This window comes from Hyperolius riggenbachi, chromosome 11, assembly GCF_040937935.1.
Source record: "Hyperolius riggenbachi isolate aHypRig1 chromosome 11, aHypRig1.pri, whole genome shotgun sequence".
Taxonomy (NCBI): Eukaryota; Metazoa; Chordata; class Amphibia; order Anura; family Hyperoliidae; genus Hyperolius; species Hyperolius riggenbachi.
In genome coordinates this window covers 172498010-172524921 of record NC_090656.1, presented here as the reverse complement: position 1 = coordinate 172524921, position 26912 = coordinate 172498010, and the positions used below count along the sequence as shown (strand labels likewise).

Below are 26912 nucleotides of genomic sequence, written 5' to 3'. Positions count from 1 at the left end.
CTCTATATAATTTTTGTGCATAGATCCCGGGGAAAACCCGGGGTTGCCCTCTAATGGCATATATTTTGAGATTCTCCAGGGTAGCCGATACAGTTTCCGGACTTCTCGCCATGTGACCAGGGTGTCTCTATAAATTGCATTATGCTTAATGCGAACCGGCAGAGAGGCCCAGTTCGCATGGAGTAATCCTGTTAGTTCCCAGGGTTCAGCTATTTGTTTCTCAAGTGTTATATTGGAAAAGTGTGCAGTGTCTGCGACCCAATCTCTGACGTGGCGGAACATGCAAGCTAGATTGTATTTTCTTATATTCGGGAATCCCAGCCCTCCCAGCTCTTTCGGCAGCTGTAGTCTATTGAGTGCGATACGTGTGTGTTTGCCCCTCCAAAGAAATTTAGTAAAGGCCCCATTTAGTGCCCTCACATCTGCGTGCTTCAGGAGTAGGGGGATAACCTGCATGGGATATAACAGCCTCCCAAAACTGACCATCTTAGCTAACGTTGCTCTTCCTGCTACCCCTAATGGAATTCCATGCCATCCTTGCAGCTGGGTTATTATATCTTTTATCAATGGGGTAAAATTTCGTGTGTATAGGGAGCTAGGGTCCCTTCCTATCTCTATCCCCAGATACCGTATTCTGTCTCTTGCTAACTGTACACCTAAACCTCTGACTTCATTAAGGTTTGCAAATTTTGAAAGCATAAGCATTTCGGTCTTTCCTGTGTTGATTTTAAAGCCTGAGTGCTGACCTACCTCTCTTATTATCTCCAAGGCTTGTGGTAGCTGGGATTTTGGGTCGGACAGAAACAATAAGAGATCATCCGCGAACAGTGCCTGTACTAGCGTTACTTTTCCTATCCGCATTCCTTCTAACTTATTGTTTAGCATTCTAGCCATAGGCTCTAGAGCCAAGTTAAAAAGGAGGGGTGACAGGGGGCACCCTTGTCTTGTCCCCCTTTTCAAATGAAGTGGGTGCGACAGAAAGCCAGGTGTACTTATTCGGGCATGAGGCTTGTTATACATCATGTGGAACATATTTATAAAAGCTCCTTGGAATCCCATTTTTTGTAGGACTTTGTCTAACCATTTCCAGCTTACAGCATCAAATGCCTTTTCTGCGTCAAAGGCTACCAGCGCGCTATTTTTGTGTGTTTTAGGATAGGCTTTCACCTGTTCTAATACTGTGATCACCTTTCTAATATTAGTGACCGCTGCTCTACCCCTGATAAAACCCACTTGTTCTGCATTGATTAGTTTTGGCATCAGCTCCGCCAGCCTATCTGCCATAATCTTGGATAAGAGCTTAATGTCTTGATTTATTAGTGACACTGGCCGGTAGGAGCCTGGGGCTTGCTGGTCCTTCCCAGGCTTTAAAATGAGTTTGATGTAAGCCTCATTTCCCGTTTCTAGAATGCCCTCCCCCCTTAGTGTTTTATTATACACCTGGCTTAGTGTAGGCGCCACTTCGGAGCTTAGGATTTTATAAAATTCGCCTGGAAGGCCGTCAGGCCCTGGGGCTTTATGATTGGCGAGTGTTTTTATCATTCCTTTTATTTCCTGCTCTGTCACATCTGCATTTAACCCCTCTAGCTCCTCCTGGGTTAACTTTGGGAGTCTGAGGCGGGCCAAGGTCTCATCCATTACTTTATCACCTGATTGCTCTGTGTCTGAGTAGAGGGATTCATAGAATCGAAAAAATACCTGATTTATCTGCTTGGGATGGCTCACTAGGTTTCCCATCTCATCTTTCAGGGCGTGTATTTCTAAGGGAGTAAAATGTCCTCGTGCCATGCGGGCCAGTAAGCGTCCTGCCTTGCTGCCGTGTTTATGAAATCTTAGTTCGTTATAAGATTTTGATAAAGCTTCCCTCTCTCTAAACCAGCGATCAGAGCTAGCTTTTGTTTTCTGCCATAACTCCCTCGTCGTATCATTAGGAGTTGCCTTGTAGGCGCAAAATGTCTCCCGGACGCGCAGGACTGCATCCGCATATAACTTATTTGTTTTCTTTTTTTTTGTGGCCATATATGCGATTATTCTGCCTCTCAGCACTGCTTTAGCTGTGTCCCAGAATAGATGGGGGGTCCCCCTATGTCCCACATTATCCTCCCTGAATTCCAACCACCATGTTTTCAATAGTGAATGGAAGCTCTCATCCCCATATAAAATGGAGGGAAATCTCCAGAGCACATCAGTCCCCCTTTGTATTTGTTCATGAAGTTCCAACGTTACTGGAGAGTGATCCGATATTATCAGATCCTCTATTTCTGCTCCGTTTATTCTGCCTATTAGCCGTTCATCAGCAAAGATGCAATCCAGCCTGGAAAAGGAATCATGTACTCTGGAGTAAAAGGAATATTCCCTATCATACGGGTGCAAAAATCTCCATGTGTCAGTGAGCTGAAGGGCCGATTGGAATTGGTGCAGGGGTGATTTTTTGGGAGAGGATATCAATGCACTCTGTCTAGTCCCTGATCTGTCTTCTATTGGGTGTGGCACCTCATTCCAGTCCCCCCCCATTATAAGGTTATTAAACGTGTTTGTGCTGATCTGCCACTGGATGCTCTGGAAAAATTGGGCTGACCCTGTATTGGGTCCATATACATTAAAAATAGTGAACATATCACCTGGCAGTTGGAGTCTCACTCCCAGTACTCGACCCTCTTTATCAGAATATACTAACTCAGTCTTAGCTCGAAGTGCCTTGCTGATCAGGGTAATGACTCCCGCTTTTCGATCTAGTGCTGGTGACTCATAACATTCCGCTACCCATTGTTTACGCATAAATTTAGCCTCCCCGCTTCTCAGATGTGTTTCCTGCAATAAGGCTACATCCGCCCGTAATTTTTTAAGGTGTCGCAGTATCTGGGATCTCTTACATGGAGACCTCAGGCCTTTGACATTCCAGGTTACAATTTTAATTGTCATAGCTCGATCTGAAGATGTATGCTACGTTGCAGATTGTCATACCCATCAGGAAGGCACCTCGTCATCCACTTCTCACACAGCATTAGGACCCAACAAATCAGACAAACAAACCAAATGTCAACCTGTCCCTGAGCATGAAGTGATCTCTTGAATTCCCCCCCCCCTCCCCCCCCCCTCCTATCCTCCCGTTCTTACAGTATCGAGGCCTATCCTGCCTCATCCCAAAGCTCTTCCTCTGGGCTCTGTACCCTACTTTTCCAGACTTCACTTCTTCCCCACACAAGTATCCGAGCCGAAGTCCTGGGCTCTTAATCCTCTCAAAACCTCCGTCCTCCATTTGTCCGTGAACTTAAACTTATAATCCGTCTGCCATGCTTCACGTCCTGGTTGCTTCTAAATTTTAACCACCTCCAACAGGGAGAACCATAAAATATTTTAAAGTTAGCTGACTCACCGACCTCTGTTATTTTCAGGTGTCCGCAGCTTGAGGGCTTCCAGAAAGACTAGGATTTGGGGTGCGGGTCGGGGTGCGGAATGCCGTAGGGTGTTGCAAGAACTTTTCCGCATCCTCTGGTTTCTTGAAAATGTACGTTTCCTCGTCCTTTGCCGTAACTCGCAGAGTGGCTGGATACATCAGGGCAAATCTGACTTTTCTCTTTACTAGTTCCGCGCATACTGCGTTGAATTGCTGCCTGCGTTTTGAAACCTCCAGGGAGTAGTCATTAAAGATCATGATACGCCTTTCCTCATACATAAGGGGCTCCTGCCGGGTTTTGAACGCTGTGAGTAGTTTCTGTTTGACTTTGTAGTCCAAATATCGGACCATTACCAGTCTTGGTGGTTTTTTCCCTCCTCCTTCTTTCGCCGGTCCCACTCTATGCGCTCTTTCCGCATGGCAGGTCTCCTGAACACCCAGCAGCTCTGGCAGTGTTTTCTCGCAGAAGTCATCGATGTCCGCCATCTTGTGTTTTTCGGACAGCCCCACTATGCGCAAATTATTCCTGCGGGAGCGATTCTCCATGTCCTCCAGGCGGTCATAGAATATTCTGTTTTGCTTTCGGGAGTCTTCCAGCTGTCTAGTGGCTGCATCTAGATCTGTTTCCAGCGTTATTATACGCTTTTCAGCCTCCCCTAGTCTGCCAGCATGCTCCTGTATCTGGCGGGTCACGTGTCCCAGGGACTTCTTCACCGCTCCCTCTACAATAGCCTGCAGGTCTGGGGTGATGTATTTGGCCACTTCCTTGGCTATGGCCCGATAGTCCCCACTCCGAAGTGCGCTCTGGGACCCCTCATCATCGATGCTGTCTGTGTCCCAATTTCTTGGGGAGTGTTTCTCTGGGCTCGGGCTGTGCTCAGATCTATCCGACGCCATGTTGGAAGCCTTCCCGTCTCGGCGGCTTCTCTTATCTCTGCGAGCGGATCTTGTCAGGTATTTGTCCATTGGCTCTCCGGTGCTACAGGGGTTTGGGAATGTCCGAGTGTTGCTCTCGGTGCTTGTTCGGCAGCGGGTGGGTGTGGAGGCACGGAGGTCTTAGCGGAGCTCCTTTACTTCCCTCCTCTCATGTAGGCGCCGGAACCGGAAGTACCAGGATTGGCTTTTAAATAGCCACAGTTAAAATGAGAAATGCTAAGAAGGATTTTCTCTTTTTTTACTGTAGAAAAATCACTAAAATCAAAACGTGGCAGTGTAAGTAGAGCAAATATTTATTACTTATATATGTGCGTTTTTTTCTGAAATAGTATGACTGACAGCTCCACTTTAAGCTCTTTAGAAAAATGGGACTGACTTTGATCAAGTTGGTTGAATAGCTTAGAGAAGATCTTTTGCATAACATTGTACTGGAAAACAGGGACTCATTTCTTAGTAAGGCTAGTATCCATGGGTGTCTGCAGAACATTTTCTGGGGGGTACTTTGGAGGCACTTTGTGTGGCGCGCATAGCACGCAAAAAATGGGGGGCGGGTGGAGACAAATTTACATGAACTTAGCAATAGTGGGATATTAACTTAGGACAGTGGTGGCGAACCTTTTGGAGGTCGAGTGCCCAAACTGCAACCCAAAAGTCACTTATCTATCGCAAAGTGCCAACAGCAATTTAAACTAAATACTGTACAAACGTTTTAACTCATACATGAACATTATGGAAAATCCAGTTTTATTTTCTGTTTTGAAAAGCTAAAAAAGTAGGTTTAATGCTATTGTCTCATATGATGATGATTCAGCTTTTCCCATAGTCTCGCAGTTAGCAATCATGTGACCCCCAACAAGACAAATTCAGGAATCATGAGGCCCCATCAAAACAAATTCATCAATCATGAGGCCCCCAACAAGACAAATTCCGCAATCTTGAGGCCCCCAACAAATCATGAGGCCCCCAACAAGACAAATTCAGCCATCGTGAGGCCCCCCAACAAGACAAATTCAATAACCATGAGGCCCCCAACAAGACAAATTCAGTAACCATGAGGCCCCCAACAAGACAAATTCAGCAGTCATGAGGCACATAAATAGACAGCATTTCACATAAATAGGCAGAATGCCCCCTTAATATGGTAGACACCTCTCACCTGGCTTCTGAATTCTCCTCTACTGGCTGCTGTGCCTGGCAATACTGTTTTTGGCTAGATTGGGGATGATGTGTAGGCTGAAAGGCCTGGCAGTGATGCTGTGGCCTGGCTGGCGGTGTTTAGGTAGCACCAGGAGCCTCCCAGTTTAGGTAGTGACAGGGCCCCCCAATTTAGGTAGCGATAGGAGCCCCCCAGTTCAGGTAGTGACAGGAGCCCCCCAGTGTATGTAGTGACAGGTGCCCTCCAGTTCAGGTAGTGACAGGGACCCCTCAGTGTATATGGTTACAGGTGCCCCCCAGTTTAGGTAGTGACAGGGAACCCCCAGTGTATGTGGTGACAGGTGCCCCCAGTTTAGGTAGTGACAGGGACCCCCCAGTGTATGTAGCAACAAGTGCCCCCCAGTTTAGGTAGTGACAGGGACCCCCCAGTGTATGTAGTGACAGGAGCCCCCAGTTTAGGTAGTGACAGGGACCCCCAGTTTAGGTAGTGACAGGGACCTCCCAGTTTAGGTAGTGACAGGGACCCCCCAGGTTAGGTAGTGACTGGGACCCCCCTGTGTATGTAGTGACAGGAGCCCCCCAGGTTAGTTAGTGACAGTGACCCCCAGTTTAGGTAGTGACAGGCGCCCCCCAGGTTAGGTAGTGACAGGGACCTCCCAGGTTCAGCGGTGCGTACAGCAGCGGCGGGACACTTACTCTATCTTCCGGCGCGAGTGAGCTCTGTATCTGTGTGCCGCTGCTCTGGTCTAGTCCAGACCAGCGCAGCTGCGCACAGAGAGAGAGTCACTCGCGCCGGAGGATAGCGTAAGTGTCCCGCCACTGCCACCCGCACCGCTACTTTCCAAAGGGGGGAGCGAGAGAGAGGGGGAGCCCCAAATGTGAGGGAAGGGGGGGAGACTTCCCCCCCCCCCTTCCCCACCGCTGTCCACATGCTCCCTTTTCTCTCTCTGCTGCCACCCCAGGGTTCCCTTTAAATGAAACATTTTTAAACAAATCTGAACATAACTGAATATGTAGTGCATAGTTTGTGAAAAAAACACGCTGTATTTACAATACTTTACCCATAACCGCTATCCTGCCATAGTGATGAACATTAATGTAAACCTCAAGTGGGGAAAATGTTATATGGTCTCCAGACACTGTTTTGCAAGTTATTGTGCTCAGTCTCCCCTTCCGTCTTCCTGCTGTAAGCACCCGCTCGCATATCTGACTAGTTCCACCCTGATGCCATGCATGTGCCTCGACTGAGAGTGTCCTGGGCATGTGTGGTTCAGAAACATTCATAACCACATATGCCCAAGATGCTCCCAGCAACAGCAGCTATGTACAGCCGTGCAGGATTGCAAGCAGAGAGGGCATGTGGAGTGGATGGAGCTTGTGCCCTTGAGCTCCCACTGGATCTAACAACAGGGGTGATAGTGGCAGCAGTGCCCATGGAGGCCGGGCACAATAAGGATCCACATTGTCTGTAGACCTTATAGATTATGCAGATATGCACAACACTTAACATCTTTCTCATCTCAGGTACACCGAGAATCTAGGGTTTGTACAGTGGCCTGCAGGGGCGTAGCAATAGCCATAGCAGCCATGGTATCTGCTATGGGGCCCTGGAGCATTGGGCGGCACAGGTGGTACTTTTGTATTCACCATTAACTTCCTTGTGTTTCTCCACCCTCTGACTTTGTCTCACTGCCCATGTGTGCAGTGTTGATTGCATGGGGATGCCCAATTAACTCTCATATCCATAGGGTAGGGGCAGGTGACATTTTTTGAGAATGCCTCCATCTGGGGGCCCCATGAAAGTTTTTTGCTACGTGACTAGCGGCCTGTGATGCCGATGTCCGGCCAAGAGCATTGTCCTCTCACTCCGCCTTCCACGTGATGTCCTGCGACACTCTATTGGCCTTGGCCCCCCCCCCCCATCTCCCTGCATAGCAACAGAACATACTGTTAGTCTCTAGGCTAGTTATGCAATGTTGCCCGAAGAATCAGGTTCCGATCCCTGCTGAGCAACATGCCTCATACGAGACTCAAAACAATTTTTTTTCCATTATTGAGTCATCAATAAAGTCTGTTGCATGTTGCTTCTTTTGTGGTTGTCCCCGTGTCTTTCATGCAGCTCCACATTTCTGCTGTGATACAGTCTTGTTTGAACTTTTCCACTCGAATGAAAACTTTTCTGAATTTGCTATCCCCGTAATTTACTTTTGTATAGTCTCACTTTCCACACATCCCCATCTCTACTATTTATCACAAATGTATTACAGTTACTATTCACCACTGCCTCCTGTTTTAATTCAACCATGACTGACCCACTGCCTCCTGTACTATCCTACTCTAATATCACTGATTACTGCCTTCTGTTATGTTTAGACCACCATTAGTGATCTCCGGTGCCTCCTGCCTGTACTATCCTGCTCTTGTCACTGATCACTGCCTTCTCTCCTGCCATGTTCTGACCTCCATGACTGATCTCCTCTACCTCCTGCACTATCCTGCTCTACTGTCACTGATCATTGCCTTCTCTCCTGCCATGTTCTGACCACCATGACTAATCTCCTCTGCCATGGGTGTGTCTTCCTCATGCAGGTACATTCATAAACATAATCTAACCATAACCACTGGTGGGCAGAGCCTAATTATATTATTATATATTATAAATACAGTAAATAATAATAGAATAAGCCGTCCATATCCCCATAGTGTTTCAGGCTGGCTGTGGAGTGGTATAAAGCATCAGTAGTCCTGGGGACTGTGGCTTGGCTGAGGAAGGGAGGTATTTTCTAGTGCACAGACTGCCCTGCAGACAAGTAAAACTCCCTTATTTTCTTAAGAGAAAGTTTTACCAGCACTATAAATGGTGGTTCTGTATTATAACTGGTATATTCTTTTAGGTGGGGTGGCCACTCCGTGGCTTATAAGGCAACTGAGTCCTCACAGTGGGATGCTTTATTTGGAGATATGGAGCAATCAATATTGTCCTCTGCACTGCTTCAGCTTGCCCAGAGCGCTGCTGCAACGGCAGGGCGAATTAAAACTAGTGATATATCACAATTCTGCTTCAACTAAAAATGGTATGAGGCTTGCAATGATAAGTTTCCTTTCCACTTGCCAAAAGTGCTTACAGGTTAACACACCTGATACTGCTAATTTTATCAAGGAACAATATTGATACTGGAAAAAATGAAATGAGTTCCACAGTCAGGTGCACACAAAAACTTTCTGATTAAGGGGAGGTTCAGACATCAAAATCCAGACTTCTTAATTTTGATTACCTGGATTCTGAGATCAAACTTCTCAGAAAAAAAAGGTTGTTCAAAAAAGGTTATAAATGCCCTAGTTTACCTCAAAGGTTGGAGAACCTTTTCATCTTGAAGACAGAGAAAAGACTTTCAGGATTCCTTTGTCCCTTTTGGTTCTGGAGTTTTTACTGGATGGAGTGGACAAAGGCTTAGCCTTAAGCACCCCAAATGTGCAGGTAGCAACACTTTCTGTTTTTCTGGCCATTAAAAGCTAGATTTAATTTCTAGATTTCTCAGGTCTTTGGAGAGGAACAGACCATTTTGTGTAAAATTTCACCACCCAGGATCTCTTTTAGAGAGATTAACTCAGTCACATCTTAAACCCTTAGAGGAGGCACATAATAGGTTGCTAAAATGTAAGGTGGTGTCCTGAGAGCAATCACTACATCAAGAATGGTCAGGGATATGCAATGCCTATCTATTAAGAACCCATTCCCGACACTGTTCCCTGACAACACTGTTCCCTGACAAAAATGGTCCAGCCTTTCTTAAGGAAATATCTGAACTCTTATCCTGCCTAACAGTGGAACACCCTAGATGGATCATCCTGGGAGACTTCAATGCATGGGTGGATGATCACGACTCCCACCTAGGAAGTGAACTACTTCTCATAATGAATAAACTGGGTCTCTCTCAGGCTGTCAACCTCCCCACCCACAAGAAGGGGCACACCCTGGATCTTATATTTCATTCCGGACTTTTAATATCACACATGAATATAAACCCAGTGGTATGGTCAGACCACCACACCATCCACTTCTCTCTGACAGCACCAGCGATAAAACACAGAGGGAAAGAACTCATAAAATACCGTTCACTGAAAGATGTCTCACCCCAGCACGTTCAGAATACCCTCAACTTCGACACATTAACCAATCATTGCGCAGACCCAGACTCCATGGTCCTGATGTACAACCATGCAGTGTCATCTGCCTATGACGCCCTTGCTCCAGTTCGCATTAAACGGTCTACACCACTTCACCATGCACGGTGGTTTGACAGCTCACTAAAGGACATGAAGAAAGAAGTGCGCAGACTAGAAAGGAAGTGGCGGAAATCCCAGAATTCAAAAGATAAACACACCCTTGTCTCTCACCTGGAAAGCTACCAAAATGCAATCACCAAGAAAAAATCCTTCTACCTATCACAGGAGATCGCAAAGGCCGCCAACAGACCAGCCCAACTATTCCGCACAGTTGATAGACTATGTAATCCATCCTGTCTAAAACCTACTATAACTCCCTCAAAGGAGCTATGTGAGAAATTTGCTTGCTACTTTGCTGACAAAGTATCCTCTATTCGGTCTCTCATTCAATCCACAGCACCCAAGACTCATGCAACTCCTGGAAATAGCTGCAAAAACAACCTAACACCCTGGACTGACTTCAAAAGTATTAGTGAGGAAGAGATCTCAGACATCCTCCGTCGCCTCCGCCAGACAACCTGTGACCTGGACCCTGGACCAACTAAACATATGCTAAAATGCCCTGACCTGCTTGGTCCAGCATTTCACAAAATAGTAAATTGCTCTCTGCAAGCAGGGAGGTTTCCTACCTCTCTAAGAGAAGGAATCATCAAGCCCCTTCTTAAAAAACCTTCCATGGATCCAGCTGCTATGAGCAGCTACCGACCTGTCTCCAACCTCCCCTTCTTAGGTAAAGTTATTGAAAAGGCTGTCTATCTGCAACTTGAAACCAGGCTGTCAGTAAACAACATCCTGGACCCTCTACAATCTGGCTTTAAGAAACACCACAGCTGTGAAACAGCCCTCATCCAAGTCTGCAACGATCTGCTCATGGCAAGGGACAGAGGGGAATGCTCCATCCTAATCCTGTTGGATCTCTCAGCGGCTTTTGATACAGTTGACCATGAAATCCTGCTTAACAGACTGCAGGAGTACTGTGGCATCAGTGGATCAGTCCTCCAGTGTCCCTAGGACCTATAATGTCCAAACCTGCACCTCTACAATTCGGAGTGCCACAAGGATCAATCCTATCCCCTCTGCTGTTTGCAATCTACATGTTGCCACTCGGCACACTTATCCAACAACATGGCCTGACGTACCACTGCTACGCCGATGACACACAGCTATACCTGTCCTTCAAACCTGGTGGAACAGACCCTACCCCAAAAATAAACTCTTGCTTAGCTGAGCTACAGGCGTGGATGAATGATAACTGGTTGAAACTGAATGCTGACAAAACTGAGGTCCTGTTTGTCCAAGGCCAGTGCCCACCATCAAAACAGCTCTATCCTAAAGCAACACCAATCAGGATTGGGAATTCAGACATAAACAGCCCCAACCTTGTGCGCAGCCTTGGCGTACTAATCGATGAGGAATTGAGTTTCAGAAACCAAATTTCATCTGTAGTTAAATCTTCCTTCTTTCATCTGAAGAACATTGCAAAGATTAAACATCTGATTCCCCCAGAGGATCTTCCAACACTAGTCCACGCCTTCATCACATCACGGCTGGACTACTGCAATGCCCTTTATGTTGGCCTCCCCAAAAAGGACCTGCGTCGCCTGCAATTAGTGCAGAATTCTGCTGCCAGATTGCTAACAAACCAGCCTCGCCACTGTCACATTACACCGACCCTTCGCTCACTGCACTGGCTACCAGTAGAATGGAGAATACTCTTCAAGATTGGACTGCTGACATTCAAATCCCTGCACAATCTGGGCCCTGGATACATGAAGGACCTGCTGAAGCTGCACCACACCTCTCACAACCTCAGATCAGCAAGTTCTGTAAACTTGGTCACTCCCAGAGTGCACCTCAAAAAATCTGGAGATAGAGCCTTCTGCCATGCTGCCCCTACTCTCTGGAACTCCCTACCACACCCAGTAAAGACAGCACCATCCCTGGAGCTATTCAAATCCAGACTGAAAAGCCACCTGTTTAGCCTGGCATTTCCAGATTTATAAAATTTCTTCCTCTGTACCACGTTGGTCTGAGCCATGCTTATGCGCTTTGAGTCCCACGGAAGAAAAGCGCTTTACAAATGTTATTTGTTGTTGTTATTTGTTGTTGTTATTTTCAGGCCAGACCCTGCTTACTGACCAAAGGTCAGCTTTTTGTGTTATAGATCAAAAGACATTGTGCTACTTTCTTTTTGCCAAGATCCCAATAATAAGGTGGAAGGGAATTTTCATTTTAGAAGGACAATTTTAATTTATTTTGAGAGAATGAAAAATTGGAGGAGACCCGTGCACATTTTTTGCCAATTATGCTGGAAGTAGATACTAGACTAGAGTCAGATGGCTAATAGGGTGCATTATCTTGTGTTACAGAAAGTCCGGGCAAAGACATCCAACCAGACTTTTGGCTCATTGCACTACATTACTGTCCACCTCCTGGAGTGGGCTGTTCACCTCCTGGGATGAGAGAGAAGCAACTACCTGGGCCTCTCCTTAAACCCTTGTCAAGCATTACATAGTGGATCTTCTATTAGCACAGAATATGTTCATTGGTACAAAGGTCTTGCAGATAGGAGTCACTCCCTGAAGTAAGTCTTGTCTTGTCTTTTCTCTCTCATGTAACGGGGCCTTCCTGGAGGACAGAGGGTCTGTCTGTTTTATGTGGCATCACAAACGGTGTCCAGGTGTTGGTTGTCACTATAACTAATGCATGAGGGGAGGTGGCAGTATTTATATACAGTATGTGTGTACTCTTCTTTGATTCCAGGAATGGAGTTGACATACTCTCATTTCAAGGATCCATGCTAGAGAACTTGTAGAAATATTGTTACCAGTAGTAAGTCTAACAGGGATGTTCCTTTGTATATAAATCTGAATTTTATGCCGCACTCAGTGCTCACTGTACTGTTGTGCTGCTGTACTATTATGTTAACCAGTTTTTGCTTCGTTTCTTGTTTTGTAGGGCCTGACAGTGCTGAAATCAGAAATGATGATGACGTCTGAATGGATGTTTTGTACCCTTCCATCTCAGACCTTTACAAGACAGAAGCATGGAGCCACAAAGCAACTCACATTCAGTGCTTTTCCAATGGCATTGGATTTTAATGACCTCATAAAACAGAAATCTACCATCATTCCAAATGTAAGTAACACATTGTAAAGGTGATGTCTGTACAGAGAGTCTAGCCAGAGTTCATTCTGTCTTTTTAGATGTTTTCTGGTCATAGGGGAGAAAAAATATATCCCCATGGAAAAATACATTCTAGGCTTCTTAACTGCACTATAGAGATTGTTGTAAAAGCAATAGATGGTAAAACTGGCTGCTGTCGCTAATATGCATTCTGAGCTTTAGATGGCTCCCTAAGTTGAATGACAATATATACTGGTATATACTAATATGCAGTAAAATGTGGCCCATTCACCTCTCCTTTCCTGCCCCCCCCCCCCCCCCCCCCACACACACACACACCTCATTTGACCTCTGGCTTCAGTGCTAGTAGGATATAGTAGGAGGGTTATGGTCAGGCTAAAAGTATGGGACAAGACTTTCCAACCATGAAGTCATTCTAAATTCAAGAAGCAACCAGGGCTCAGGAGCACTAAGAGTTAGAGCAACTAATGCTGTTTGAGTGTTGAAGCGATAGACTGTACACCCTTACCATCGGTGACTATCTAGTGATCAACTACAGGATTGCTCAGTGCACTACATTTGCTAATGCAGTTCTCTACAGTCAATGATATGCCTTCATGAAGATTCCCCTAACATATACAGTATGATCTGAAGCCTTGCGGAAATGTTTGTTTTATCAGCTGCCAAAGGTTTGTCATACTTTCCATTGAAGCTGAACCTGAAGTCACATGTGACATGATGACATAAACATGAGTGTGCAATCCCACTTCTAGCTAGAACTAGGCTGTGTTTCTCTTTTTTTCTCCTTCTCACTGTATGGGTTAAAAACTCAGGGCTCTAAATCACAGTGTCTCTGCAGTCAAACTATAGCATGACTTTCTCTGATAACTAATAAGAGGTAACTCTGCGTGGCTGAGACTCATTTCTAAGGTAAGGGAACATATCAAGATTTGACTGTATAGAAGCTCATAGACCCAGAGTGCTTCGAACTTCAGTCCATTTTGCTCCCTCTCCCCTCCTAGCAGGTCAGTCAACTTTCCCTATTTAAGTAAGAATAACGACCGGGTCTCGACCTGGATTTAAGGCCTGATTGGCCAATTTTTATTGCATGTACCACAGTGCAAAGTAGCACTACTTTGCACTGTGGTACATGCAATAAAAATTGGCCAATGAGGCCTTAAATCCAGGTCGAGACCCGGTCGTTATTCTTACTTGGACTTTGCTACACCTTTGGTGGATACGGGTGTGACTGGTCGACTCCCTGGTAAGAAACACTTATCTGGGTTGAAGTATTAAGGCATCTTGCTCTGTTCTGAACTTTCCCTATTTACCCTTCACCTACTGTCTCTCAGTGCTGATATGTTCACCATGCATTGATGTATTGCAAACTTGCATTGCTGTGAATAAAGGACTGTTTAGTGCTGGGATTCTGTTGCTGCCCGCCACATCTCTGATCATGTTTTATCTCAGAGCACATTGCTAGAAGTTTTGCCGGCTTATGTACTCTCACCAATTATCCCTTATCCTCAGTGGTAGTGCTGACTGCCTCCTCCCTCTACCAGGGGCATAACAATTGCCCCTGCAAGGGATACAGCCACGGTGGGGCCCTTAGGGTAAGAAGCCTGAGAGGGGCCCGCGGCTCTGGGGCCCTACTAGGACTCTTTTTTTAGGGGCAGGAGGGGGCGCAGGAAGGGGGAGCAGCTGAGAGGGGGCCAGACTCCCCCCTCCCTCACCTCGGGCTCCCCCTTCAGCGCTCCCCCTCCAGTAATGACAGCAGATGGCAGGGAAAGTGGACTCACCTCTTGCGTTCCATGCGACGTCTGCTCTTCTTGGCAGTGCTTCACTCTACTTCCTGATTATCTCAGGAAGTAGAGTGAGGCTCTCCAGAGAAAAGTGGATGTGGCATGGGACATGAATGAGGTGAGTCAGCTTCCCTGCCCGCTGTTGCTGTCAATCCAAAGTTTCACTGGGGAGGGGGGCAATGATTTATTGTTACGCCCCTGCCCTCTATGCTTGTATAACGATTCAAATTAACTCAATACTGGATGGTATATGGAGGCTTTGATCTCCCCCCGCCTTAAAGGAGAACTGTAGTGAGAGGTACATGGAGGCTGCCATATTGATTTCCTTATAATATTTCCTTTTAAGCAATACCAGTTACCTGGCAGCCCTGCTGAGCTATCTGCCTGCAGAATCAAACCAGAAACAAGCATGCAGCTAATCTTGTCAGATCTGACAAAAATGTCAGAAACACCTGACAAGCTGCATGCTTGTTCAGCGTCTAGGGAAAAAAGTATTAGAGGCAGAGGATCAGCAGGATAACCAGGCAACTGGTATTGCTTAAGAGGAAATCAATATGGCAGCCTCTATATACCTCTCACTACAGTTCTCCTTTACAACAATTTTAGATGTCTGATTGTTGTGCTGCTGACTACCAGGATCTACCCAGAACGCACATCCTGTATTCTTATCATATCTGACTCCACTGGCTCCATGCCTGTTCCAATGTGACTCTGCTGTACCCAAATTTTAAGCATGACAGTAGGCAACTAGCTTTTTTTTTTTTTTTTTTTTTTTTAGAAAGGAATAGAGTTTGCATCCTCCACGTTCGTCTGGCTACAGGTCCAGTTGAAGGGAAATGCCACTTACGCTATTAATTTGCCATAGACATAGTCCTATGCTGCACATGTCTTTTTTTTACATTTTATTCCAATTAATTGGAAGTGCAAAGTATGTGCAAAGTCCACTTGTTTGCAACCACGGCAGTAGTACTCTCTCGAGGAAACATCCGAGTTAAAAAAAATAATAATCTACTTACCCGGGGCTACCTCCAGCCCCTGGCAAGTAGATTTTTATTATATTTTTTTTTTTTTACTCGGACCTGTCTTTTGGGAGTACAGATTGTCCATGAACTCCTGCTTTGCTGCAAAAGTAATTATTTATATACATGGTTGATGTTTAACCACTTTGGGACCGGATGCCTGTAGCTCTTAAGGACCAGAGCTGTCCTTTCCCTTTGTAAACAGTGATTACTGTGACTGACCGAGATACAGAGCTCTGCTGTCCGCATGGCAGCAGAGCAAGCGGCTGCAGCAACGAAAGAGTGGTGAGAATGACCCTAGACTCTATCCAGGCCCTAGGCAACTGCCTAGGCTTGCCTTAGGGATGATTCCTCTGTGTGGGAGGAAACCCGGTTGTCTGGAGGAAACCCACGCAGACGAGAACATGCAAACTCAGAGCAGTTAATGCCCAGGCTAGGATGCGAACCAGGGACCCAGTGCTGCAGGACGAGGGAGATATCCACTGGACCACCGTGCTGTTCCCAATTCGAATTGATGGCTACTGCACATGTGCTGTCCTGGAACAGCTAATGAGCAGTAGCCTTAAAGTGAACCAGAGACAAAGCACCCTCATATATTTTACCATATATATCAGTGGGAACATTAGAGAAAACACCTACCCCACTCTCTGTTTCATCCTTCACTGCACAGCCTGCTTGTTATCAGCCCTGATAAAATCCCCGACTGAGCATTCAGTCTGGCTTTGCTCAGGAATCATTATAGCTGAGTCTGTCTTCTCTGATTTATTTTCAAACCCAAGCCTGCCCCCTTCTGGCTCTGCTATAATGACTCAGCTATAATGATTCCTGGGCAAATCCAGACTGAATGCTCAGTCTGGGATTTTATCAGGGCTGTTAACAGGCAGATTGAGTAGTAAAGAATGAAACAGAGTGCAGGGAGGTGTTTTCTCTAATGTTTGCACTGACATACAGTATATAGTAAAATACATGAGGGTGCTTTGTCTCTGGTTCACTTTAATTTGACTGGCTGCAGCAAAACCGAGTGGACTAGGAGGAGACAGAGGGAGCTGACAGGCTACAGGGGGCTGAAAGAAGCCCCAGGTAAGTAAACATCCTGTTGTCACCCTCGTCTCAGGTTTACTTTAGTTTGAAACATGACCAAAAATGCCAATAATACATGTTCATTTGATAAAGCACAACAGAATTAGGAAACACAGAGGGAGGGAAGCCTGCCTTTGCAAGCTGACAATTTTTTAAACTACAGTTTTGGCAGGAATTTTCTTTTTTGAATGTAATGTGATTGCTCTACTGTTCATGTTGCTGTGCCTCAGTATGACATTTTCAGATTAACTGAATAATGCAGTCCTGTCAGCATTTGGCCAAACTGACAGGTTTTAGAGTGATTTTCATGCACTTGAATACTGTAGAATTCTGATTTTACAGCTAATTTAATGCACCAGACAAATTTATCCCTTCCATGATGCAAAATCAAAGTGACGTTTTTCTACTTTCGGTCTCGTCTGAATTCTTTTTTTAATATGCATCAGCAAATTCATTTTTATGTTATTAGTCACATACTGGGGATAAAGCCCTGTAAATGTATGTGTCCCAAACGTGATGTCATTGTAACCATAGCATAAATATAACCCTGGCTAAGCCAGCCGCACCAGATTACAGGTCATCTGACATTTTGTGTGGTGAACAGTCACTAACACTGTTATTCCCCAAATGACCTATAAGGCGTTCTATAATTTTATGGCTGTCGTTGAAACATATGTCTGTTATTATGTACATACTGAGAAGGCTTTTAGAGCAGGTCAGTGACCCAAAACATTTGTAGCACACATCATCTGTCCTGTAATCAAGCAGCTGGAAGCCTTGTACTGTGTAATTATATTGCTAAAAATTCTTCACAGAGAAGTTACAATGTACTCGCTCATCCATTTCGAAACTACAAAGCAGAGTTGACAAATCTTACAGCCTACTGACTGTGCAGGACCGTTATTCCAAAAGCCGTTTGTCATGGAGGTCTTAAAGGAAGACTCCAGGCAATTCGTCTGGATTCCTCAGAGCATCATCATTATAATAGCAGTTTACACTTGCTAAAAAATAATGGGACGTTGTTGGAAACGTTTAAAGAGAAACCATGACCAAGAATTGAACTTCATCCCAATCAGTAGCTGATACCCCCTTTTCCATGAGAAATCCATTCCTTTTCACAAAGGGATCATCAAGGGGCTCTGCATGGCTGATATTGTGGTGAAACCCCTCCCACAGGAAACTGAGGACTATGGTCCTGGCAGTTTCCTGTCTGTGAACCTCATTGCATTGTGGGAAATAACAGCTGTTTTACTGTTTACAGCTATTTCCAACTGCCAAGAAAAGCAAGCAGCATCTCCTGTCAGCAGTAAAAATGTCACCGTGTGATAAATGTCAGAATGCAAATCAGGGAGAGGAAAGATTTTACAATGGGCAAACACTGACCAAATCATTTATACATAATTATTGTAAAAATGAAGGTTTTTTTTTTTTTTAATTACATCATTTTCACTGGAGTTCCAATTTAACTATTGTCTTGCTTTACAGCCTGTAAAGTAGCCTTCTATACTATGCAGAAATTAGTAGGTCAAGGAACACTTTATTTGGGGCCCTAGTATAATCGATAAAACAGAGGCTTCAACGAGTATAAAATAGACTAAAATAGGTAGTGGTGGCCTTATTGTCCCAGGAAGGACTCAAGTGGCCTCATTCAAAGACAAAAAGCAACTTCTACTACTGGGTACAACTCCACTTTGCTTTGCAACGCGTTATACAAGAAAAAGCTGGTTCTTCAGGCAATACATATATATGGCAGTGTCTGAGAACCATTCTCTGAAGGCTCAGCACCTCTGGGTTTATTTAGGGCCCATTTACACAAATGGTTTTAAAGAGGCACAGTTACCACTTCCCAGCTGACTACAACAACCACCAAGAACCAAACTCGTGTTTGCAGAAGGCTGTGAATAGTCATAGGGAGTTTGACAAAAAGCTTGCTTGTGAGGGTTGGGGGAGGAGGGGGTGTTAACGTTAACAATTTTTTGCAAATACCCCTTGTCTGCACCACAGTCTCTTGCACCTACATGTGCATGGTGTTTGCTTGCCATTGCTTTTTTGTGACCTTACGTTCTGCATTCATCTGGGAGTTCCTATGGCTTTAAAGTATGCAGCTCCATTGAATTCAAGTGGGAAACTGATGTGATGTAATCGTGTGACAGTAGAAGTTTTTATGTGGATTTAAATTACTGTTACATTTATTGGGCCCTGAGGAACCCAGGTGAGTTGCATGGCGTTATTTAATGAGACAACTGTAACTAAATGCAAGGTCAGCTATGTTTATATCTCCATATATAACTATAATCTACATGAATTACAGATGGTGGGAGGGTTGGAGATATTTAAATTACCCTATCTCCTAAATCAGATGACCAGAATTATTTCTCTGGTGCCTGCCCTGCTTTAAAATGAACAATTTGCAATCATTCTCATTTTTTTTTATGTGAACCCACCTGCACTTACTAAATAGTGTATATTTGCATGTAATTTGCATGCTTCCTGTTCTTGCATGACTTTCCTATTACCACTCTGGCTTCCTCTTACTACCCAAAGCACTATGGTAGAAGGCTTCACCCTGAAATTTACCTCTGACTATGGTAGGGGCATTAGATTACGAGCTCCTAGTTCCTCTGAGGCGCAACATGAACTGTGGAAATGTAGAAACGCTATAACTAGTAATGAATAGTAATGACGATAACTACTTAAATCTGCAAATGCCGTACATCTTCTTTACCCCACAACTATGGTCATGTGACCTGTATTCAGCTTTTCTTACACTAAAACTAACTTCTAACTGCTACACACAGGGAAGCTGAAAAGTATGTTTCTGGTACATAGTGTTCAAAGATCACTTACTGTATTTCTAAAAGTAGTTAGTGATGCTTATATCTCTGAGAACTCTGGAAAACCATGTGATCAGCTGGAACAGGGGATAGATTTCTTTGGCTCTGATATCACCGTGACAATCACAGAGTTAGTGGTCTAGTGGTGCCCTAGGATCTGCTTAATCCAACTATGTCCATAAATGTCAATACAGTACTGTGAAAGTAGGAGAAAGATGACAAGTATGTCTCTATACACACAGGATCAGTGTTGCCAGTGTTGATTGGTACCCAACCTCTTAGGCGAAATTGAGAGCCGAGGCTGACAGATGCATCACTAGCCTGTGGTGGTGGGGTGGGTGGGGCGTGTGGAGGTTTTTTAACTTCGCAGTTTTCAACTATAAAGTTTTCCAGGAGAGCGGCTGCTCAGCATCCAGCTTCGCCTGGATAACCCAGAGGGGATGGTTAGTTCTCCCGCCAGCGCATATGGTGGTTGCAAGGATTACAACCTATGTTTGAGAGTATATTGTTATATATTACACCTTGCTCCTATACCTAACGGTACTACACCATTGGGCTCCTGGTCTCTCTGATTCTCTCTAGGGGGCGTCATACCCATCCTAGAATCTCTGGATACTCATCTGGCATGTGACTAGACTGGATCCACGTGATGCTTTCAGAGGCTGGCCATTTATCCATTTTCTGAGCCATAAACCATGACAGTCAACTGAACTTTGTGCTTATGATGGTCAGATCATGCCTGTCCATCCCTTCAGAACTGTGGGCAGCTTAAAGCTCTGCCTGGCAAATTATTCATTGTATTTGCCAATTTATGTGATATAGTATATGATAGCCAGAAATGGCAGAACTAAGAAAATACGAGAAATATATAAAAAAAATGTCAGCATCATTTCAGTCTTTGCAAGATGGCATGACTTGCTGCAAAGAACCTATTTGCATCTTAATTTTCTCCTTTTCTGTTCTGCAAGACAATTTATTAAACTGTTGCAAACTAATGAGAAAAATGAAATCACTGTGTTAAAAGTCAGTAAATGTGACCCGCGCAGTGCATTAAAAGCAATTATAAATACACAAAAGGAAAATGCTTGTTAAACTGAATTCGGATGGGTAGTGAGTCAAGTCTGAATCATTAGGATGGTGTCACTCTGAGTCACAGATCTTACAGGTCAGACCAGACCAGACCACAAAGTATTCCACTCATTGTGTGTGTGTGTGTGTATGTGTATATATATATATATATATATATATATACGCCGTAGGCCTATATATAGGCCGTCCACCTAAACTCACAGGCCGAACAAGGAGAGCGCCGATCAGAATGCAGTCAAAAGGCCCATGGTGACTCTGGATGAGCTGCAGAGATCTACAGCTCAGGTGGGGGAATCTGTCCATAGGACAACTATTAGTCGTACTGCACAAAGTTGGCCTTTATGGAAGAGTGGCAAGAAGAAAGCCATTGTTAACAGAAAAGCATAAGCAGTCCCATTTGCAGTTTGCCACAAGCTATGTGGGGACACAGAAAACATGTGGAAGAAGGTGCTCTGGTCAGATGAAACCAAAATGGAACTTTTTGGCCAAAATGCAAAACAAAATGTGTGACGGAAAACGAACACTGCACATCACTCTGAACACACCATCCCCACTGGCAAATATGGTGATGGCAGCATCATGCTCTGGGGGTGCTTTTCTTCAGTAGGGACAGGGAAGCTGGTCAGAGTTGATGGGAAGATGGATGGAACTAAATACAGGGCAATCTTGGAAGAAAACCTCTTGGAGTCTGCAAAAGACTTGAGACTGGGGCGGAGGTTCACCTTCCAGCAGGACAACGACCCTAAACATAAAGCCAGGGCAACAATGGAATGGTTTAAAACAAAACATATCCATGTGTATGGCCAAGTCAAAGTCCAGATCTAAATCCAATCGAGAATATGTGGCAAGATCTGAAAACTGCTGTTCACAAACCCTGTCCATCTAATCTGATTAAGCTGGAGCTGTTTTGCAAAGAAGAATGGGCAAGGATTTCAGCCTCTAGATGTGCAAAGCTGGCAGAGACATACCCTAAAAGACTGGCAGCTGTAATTGCAGCAAAATGTGGTTCTACAAAGTATTGACTCAGGGGGCTGAATAATTACGCACACCCAACTTTTTTTTTTTTTTAAATGTTTGGAATCGTATGATTTTTGTTCCACTTCTCACGTGTACAACACTTTGTATTGCCAGAAAAAAATGCATACCAGAGAGCACTGCATATAATAAAAGTAAAAAAAATAAGGCAGATGTGCATATCTAGAGTATACACTAAATACAAAGAGAAAGATCTCACAATGCACCAACTTAGCCACAAAATGTTATATTTGTTTATTAATCAATCAATCATAGTAATTATGAAAATCACATATAACAACATCAAGAAAAAGGCACAGGATAAGGAAGACAAACAGATGTAATATAAAAACACCCTATAATAAGGGTAGGGTGGCTGCGGAAAACCAGTAGTACAACAAAAAAAAAATTATATATATATATATATATATATATATATATATATATATATATATATATATATATAATGTGCCAAGGGGTAAGCAGCACAAACCAAATTTTTTTATGCAATTCTATGCAAAGCATGCACGCAGCACAGGAGGTCCCCAAGCTCCACAAGAAATATATGATTACAGAGGGGCTGCAGCACACAACAGGAAAACAGTGACAGGGGCTCTTGGTTACGCTTTAACGCACTTAAGCTCACCAACTGCGCCAAAGTGTCCCCAATCTGGTGAGTCCTACTCTACCATGCAAAATGCCAGTTTTTATACGCAGTCTAGTGGGAACTAAACCAAAAACCCAAGAGTCAACTAAACTAAGCATATAAATGAGTGCATTGCACATGTTCAGAGAGTTCATTTGGTAGCTAGTGAAAGGTAAGGTGTTTTTAACTTCCTTTTTTCCCATTTAGTTGACTCTTGGGTTTTTGGTTTAGTTCCCACTAGACTGCGTATAAAAACTGGCATTTTGCATGGTAGAGTAGGACTCACCAGATTGGGGACACTTTGGCGCAGTTGGTGAGCTTAAGTGCGTTAAAGCGTAACCAAGAGCCCCTGTCACTGTTTTCCTGTTGTGTGCTGCAGCCCCTCTGTAATCATATATTTCTTGTGGAGCTTGGGGACCTCCAGCGCTGCGTGCATGCTTTGCATAGAATTGCATAAAAAAATTTGGTTTGTGCTGCTTACCCCTTGGCACATTATATATATATATATATATATATATATATATATATATATATATTTTTTTTTTTTTGTTGTACTACTGGTTTTCCGCAGCCACCCTACCCTTATTATAGGGTGTTTTTATATTACATCTGTTTGTCTTCCTTATCCTGTGCCTTTTTCTTGATGTTGTTATATGTGATTTTCATAATTACTATGATTGATTGATTAATAAACAAATATAACATTTTGTGGCTAAGTTGGTGCATTGTGAGATCTTTCTCTTTGTATTTAGTGTATACTCTAGATATGCACATCTGCCTTATTTTTTTTACTTTTATTATATGCAGTGCTCTCTGGTATGCATTTTTTTCTGGCAATACAAAGTGTTGTACACGTGAGAAGTGGAACAAAAATCATACGATTCCAAACATTTAAAAAAAAAAAAAAGTTGGGTGTGCGTAATTATTCAGCCCCCTGAGTCAATACTTTGTAGAACCACATTTTGCTGCAATTACAGCTGCCAGTCTTTTAGGGTATGTCTCTGCCAGCTTTGCACATCTAGAGGCTGAAATCCTTGCCCATTCTTCTTTGCAAAACAGCTCCAGCTTAATCAGATTAGATGGACAGGGTTTGTGAACAGCAGTTTTCAGATCTTGCCACATATTCTCGATTGGAGGCGAATTACAATGCTTGCAGGACTAATGTCAATTGGTAACAGCAATAGGTAAATACAGTGGCTTGCAAAAGTATTGGTGAGTATTCGGCCCCTTTGAAGTTTTCCACATTTTGTCATATTACTGCCACAGACATGAATCAATTTTATTGGAATTTCACATGAAAGACCAATACAAAGTGGTGTACACGTGAGAAGTGGAACAAAAATCATACATAATTCCAAACGTTTTTTTTTTACAAATAAATAACTGCAAAGTGGGGTGTGCGTAATTATTCAGCCCCGTGAGTTAATACTTTGTAGAACCACCTTTTGCTGCAATATGTCTCTACCAGCTTTGCACATGCAGTGCAGTCAGTTGCCCATAGACATTGCCTGATGAATGCTAATGACTAAATAGAGTGCACCTGTGTGTAATCTAATGTCAGTACAAATACAGCTGCTCTGTGAGGGCCTCAGAGGTTGTCCAAGAGAATTTCGGGAGCAACAACACCATGAAGTCCAAAGAAGACATCAGACAGGTCAGGGATAAAGTTATTGAGAAATTTAAAGCAGGCTTAGGCTACAAAAACATTTCCAAAGCCTTGAACATCCCACGGAGCACTGTTCAAGCGATCTTCAGAAATGGAAATGGAAATCTTCAGAAATGGAGTATGGCACAACTGTAAACCTACCAAGACAAGGCCGTCCACCTAAACTCACAGGCCGAACAAGGAGAGCGCTGATCAGAAATGCAGCCAAGAGGCCCATGGTGACTCTGGATGAGATGCAGAGATCTGCATCTCAGGTGGGAGACTCTGTCCATAGGACAACTATTAGTCATGCACTGCACAAAGTTGACCATTATGGAAGAGTGGCAAGAAGAAAGCCATTGTTAACAGAAAAGCATAAGAAGTCCCATTTGCAGTTTGCCACAAGCCATGTGGGGGACACAGTAAACATGTGGAGGAAGGTGCTCTGGTCAAATGAGACCAAAATTGAACTTTTTGGCCAAAATGCAAAACGCTATGTGTGGCGGAAAACTAACACTGCACATCACTCTGAACACACCATCCCCTCTGTCAAATATTGTGGTGGCAGCATCATGCTCTGGGGGTGCTTCTCTTCAGCAGGGACAAGGAAGCTGGTCAGAATTGATGGGAAGATGGATGGAGCCAAATACAGTGCAATCTAGGAAGAAAACCTCTTGGAGTCGGCAAAAGACTTGAGACTGGGGCGGAGGTTCACCTTCCAGCAGGACGACGACCCTAAAACTAAAGCTAGGGCAACAATGGAATGGTTTACAACAAAACATATCCATGTGTTGGAATGGCCCAGTCAAAGTCCAGATCTAAATCTAATCGAGAATCTGTGGCGAGATCTGAAAACTGCTGTTGACAAACGCTGTCCATCTAATCTGACTGAGCTGGAGCTGTTTTGCAAAGGAGAATGGGCAAGGATTTCAGTCTCTAGATGTGCAAAGCTGGTAGAGACATATGGCAGCAAAAGGTGGTTCTACAAAGTATTAACTCGGGGCTGAATAATTACGCACACCCCACTTCGCAGTTATTTATTTGTCAAAAAATGTTTGGAATCATGTATAATTTTCGTTCCACTTCTCACGTGTACACCACTTTGTATTGGTCTTTCATGTGGAATTCCAATAAAATTGATTCATGTTTGTGGCAGTAAATGACAAAATGTGGAAAACTTCAAGGGGGGCCGAATATTATTGCAAGCCACTGTATAGGTATATAGCAAATAATATCACCTAAAGAAAACGAAGGCGAGGCCAACCATCCAAGTGATAGAACCCCACGCCAGTCAGAAAGATCCACTGTTATGGTACGCCAGCGTTGCACAGTCAGCATTTGGCATACTATTTTAAAACGATGGCTGGGATCTACCCAGCAATTGGAGTCCTCAGCAGCGTCAGCCATCTCCGCAGATTTCTTTCATGAAGAACTGGGCCATTACTGCTGAACCTTCACCTCCCTCTTTTCCCCTTCCCCCATGTCTTCTTAGGGATGACAGATGATTGCCAAGTGCGACTGGTGGCGCTGTAGTATGGCAGCCTCGGCTCTTGACTTTCAGACATTATTCCCCCCATCTTTTCAGAACCTGCATGAGTCAAAACCAATTCCGGGAACAAACCCCCATTTATACTTGTCAAAATGATTCAGATTCTGAATCCTTCGCGATCTACTGGTAGATTGGGATCGACGCAGTGGGCATGTTGTATACACTGTCTCTCTATTTATCAGTCGGGTTCAACCAGTGTGCACTTCCAGTGCTATCTAGACTCCCTACTGGGCTGGCCTTTAAATTTTAGTTTAAAATGTTTTCTTTGTGGATCGCTCAAAACGTTGTCATATTTGTCTGTATTGGATTTGCCACATGCTTGTATCAGGTGTGTGTTTTAGGGACAACTGTTGTGTGAAACATCAGCAGGATTCTTGGCAACTGCAATTGTTTAAATGGAAATAAATATAGCAGCCTCCATATACCCCTCAGTTTAGGTGTCCTTTAATTGACTGGTTGCGTGGCTTCTCTCATCTGATGGACTACTGTCAAGGTTGACACAGGTTCACTTCAGTATGAGTGCTCGAAATAAGAGGTGGGGGTAAAATGTTCATGGAAGTTCTAACTTAAGATAATGTTGCTAATTTCAGGGGGCCATAGCGCAGCACGGGGGGAAGCAGGCATGTCATGAGGCAAAGAGCATGCCTCTGTGTCCCATCTGCCCCCTCACGAACCGCCTCGGGTTCTCTTTAAAGTGAGCCCGAGGTGAAAATAAAATGATGAGGTAAACGATTGGATCTGTCCTCCTACTCCTTAAAATGACCTTTTTTTTAAATATCCTATGATTTTATTTTATATTTAAACATTTACAAAGTAGACTTAATGTTTGGTTGCCTCTGCTTAATGGCAGTATATTAAATGTCCCAGAGTTAAATACATGAACTATTGACCCTTTTCTATCTCTCCAATGCCCTCAGAAGTTGTATTCTGCCAGGAAAACTTTTATGGCTGTAATCTACTTATCAGTGAGGTTTTCTATATTCCTGACAAGGTACTCACAAGAGAGAAGCAGTCAAAAATTAACTCTTTCAGGCAGCAAAATAAGAAATGGACATGTGTTTAGCACTGTACATACACATTTATCTCATTATGTCACGTCGCCTCAGGTACACTTTAACCTCCCTGGCGGTAATCCTGACCTGAGCTCGGGCTCAGTTTTAGGAGCTGGAAGAGGTAATCCCGAGCTCAGGTCAGGCTGGCCAAATCCGCCGCTCCTATTGGCTGCCTGGGTCCCGTGCACGATTAGCGCTGTGCAGCGGGGCCCAGGCTTCTCCCCCAAACTATCTGCCTCGATTTCTGCCGCCGGGATCCCCGTCTTTCCCCTCTGCTTGCGGGGACCCGGCGGCCAGGCTTCTCCTCTGCGATATGCCGCATCTTCGGCTGCCGGGATCCC

The 26912-nt window shown here is 44.2% G+C and overlaps 1 protein-coding gene across 10 annotated transcripts in view; it reads left to right on the top strand.

The window, feature by feature from the left end:
- LOC137538200 (uncharacterized) overlaps positions 1-26912 on the top strand; it is a 448115-nt gene that overhangs the window by 22346 nt on the left and 398857 nt on the right. For all 10 annotated transcript variants that reach the window (XR_011024708.1, XR_011024707.1, XM_068260237.1 and 7 more), the window contains one exon: positions 12674-12853. Coding sequence is in view for 8 of the 10 variants with exons in the window: in XM_068260237.1 (XP_068116338.1) it covers positions 12698-12853 (156 nt within the window). In the remaining 2 variants the exon portion in view is untranslated. The remainder of the gene's footprint in view (positions 1-12673; positions 12854-26912) is intronic.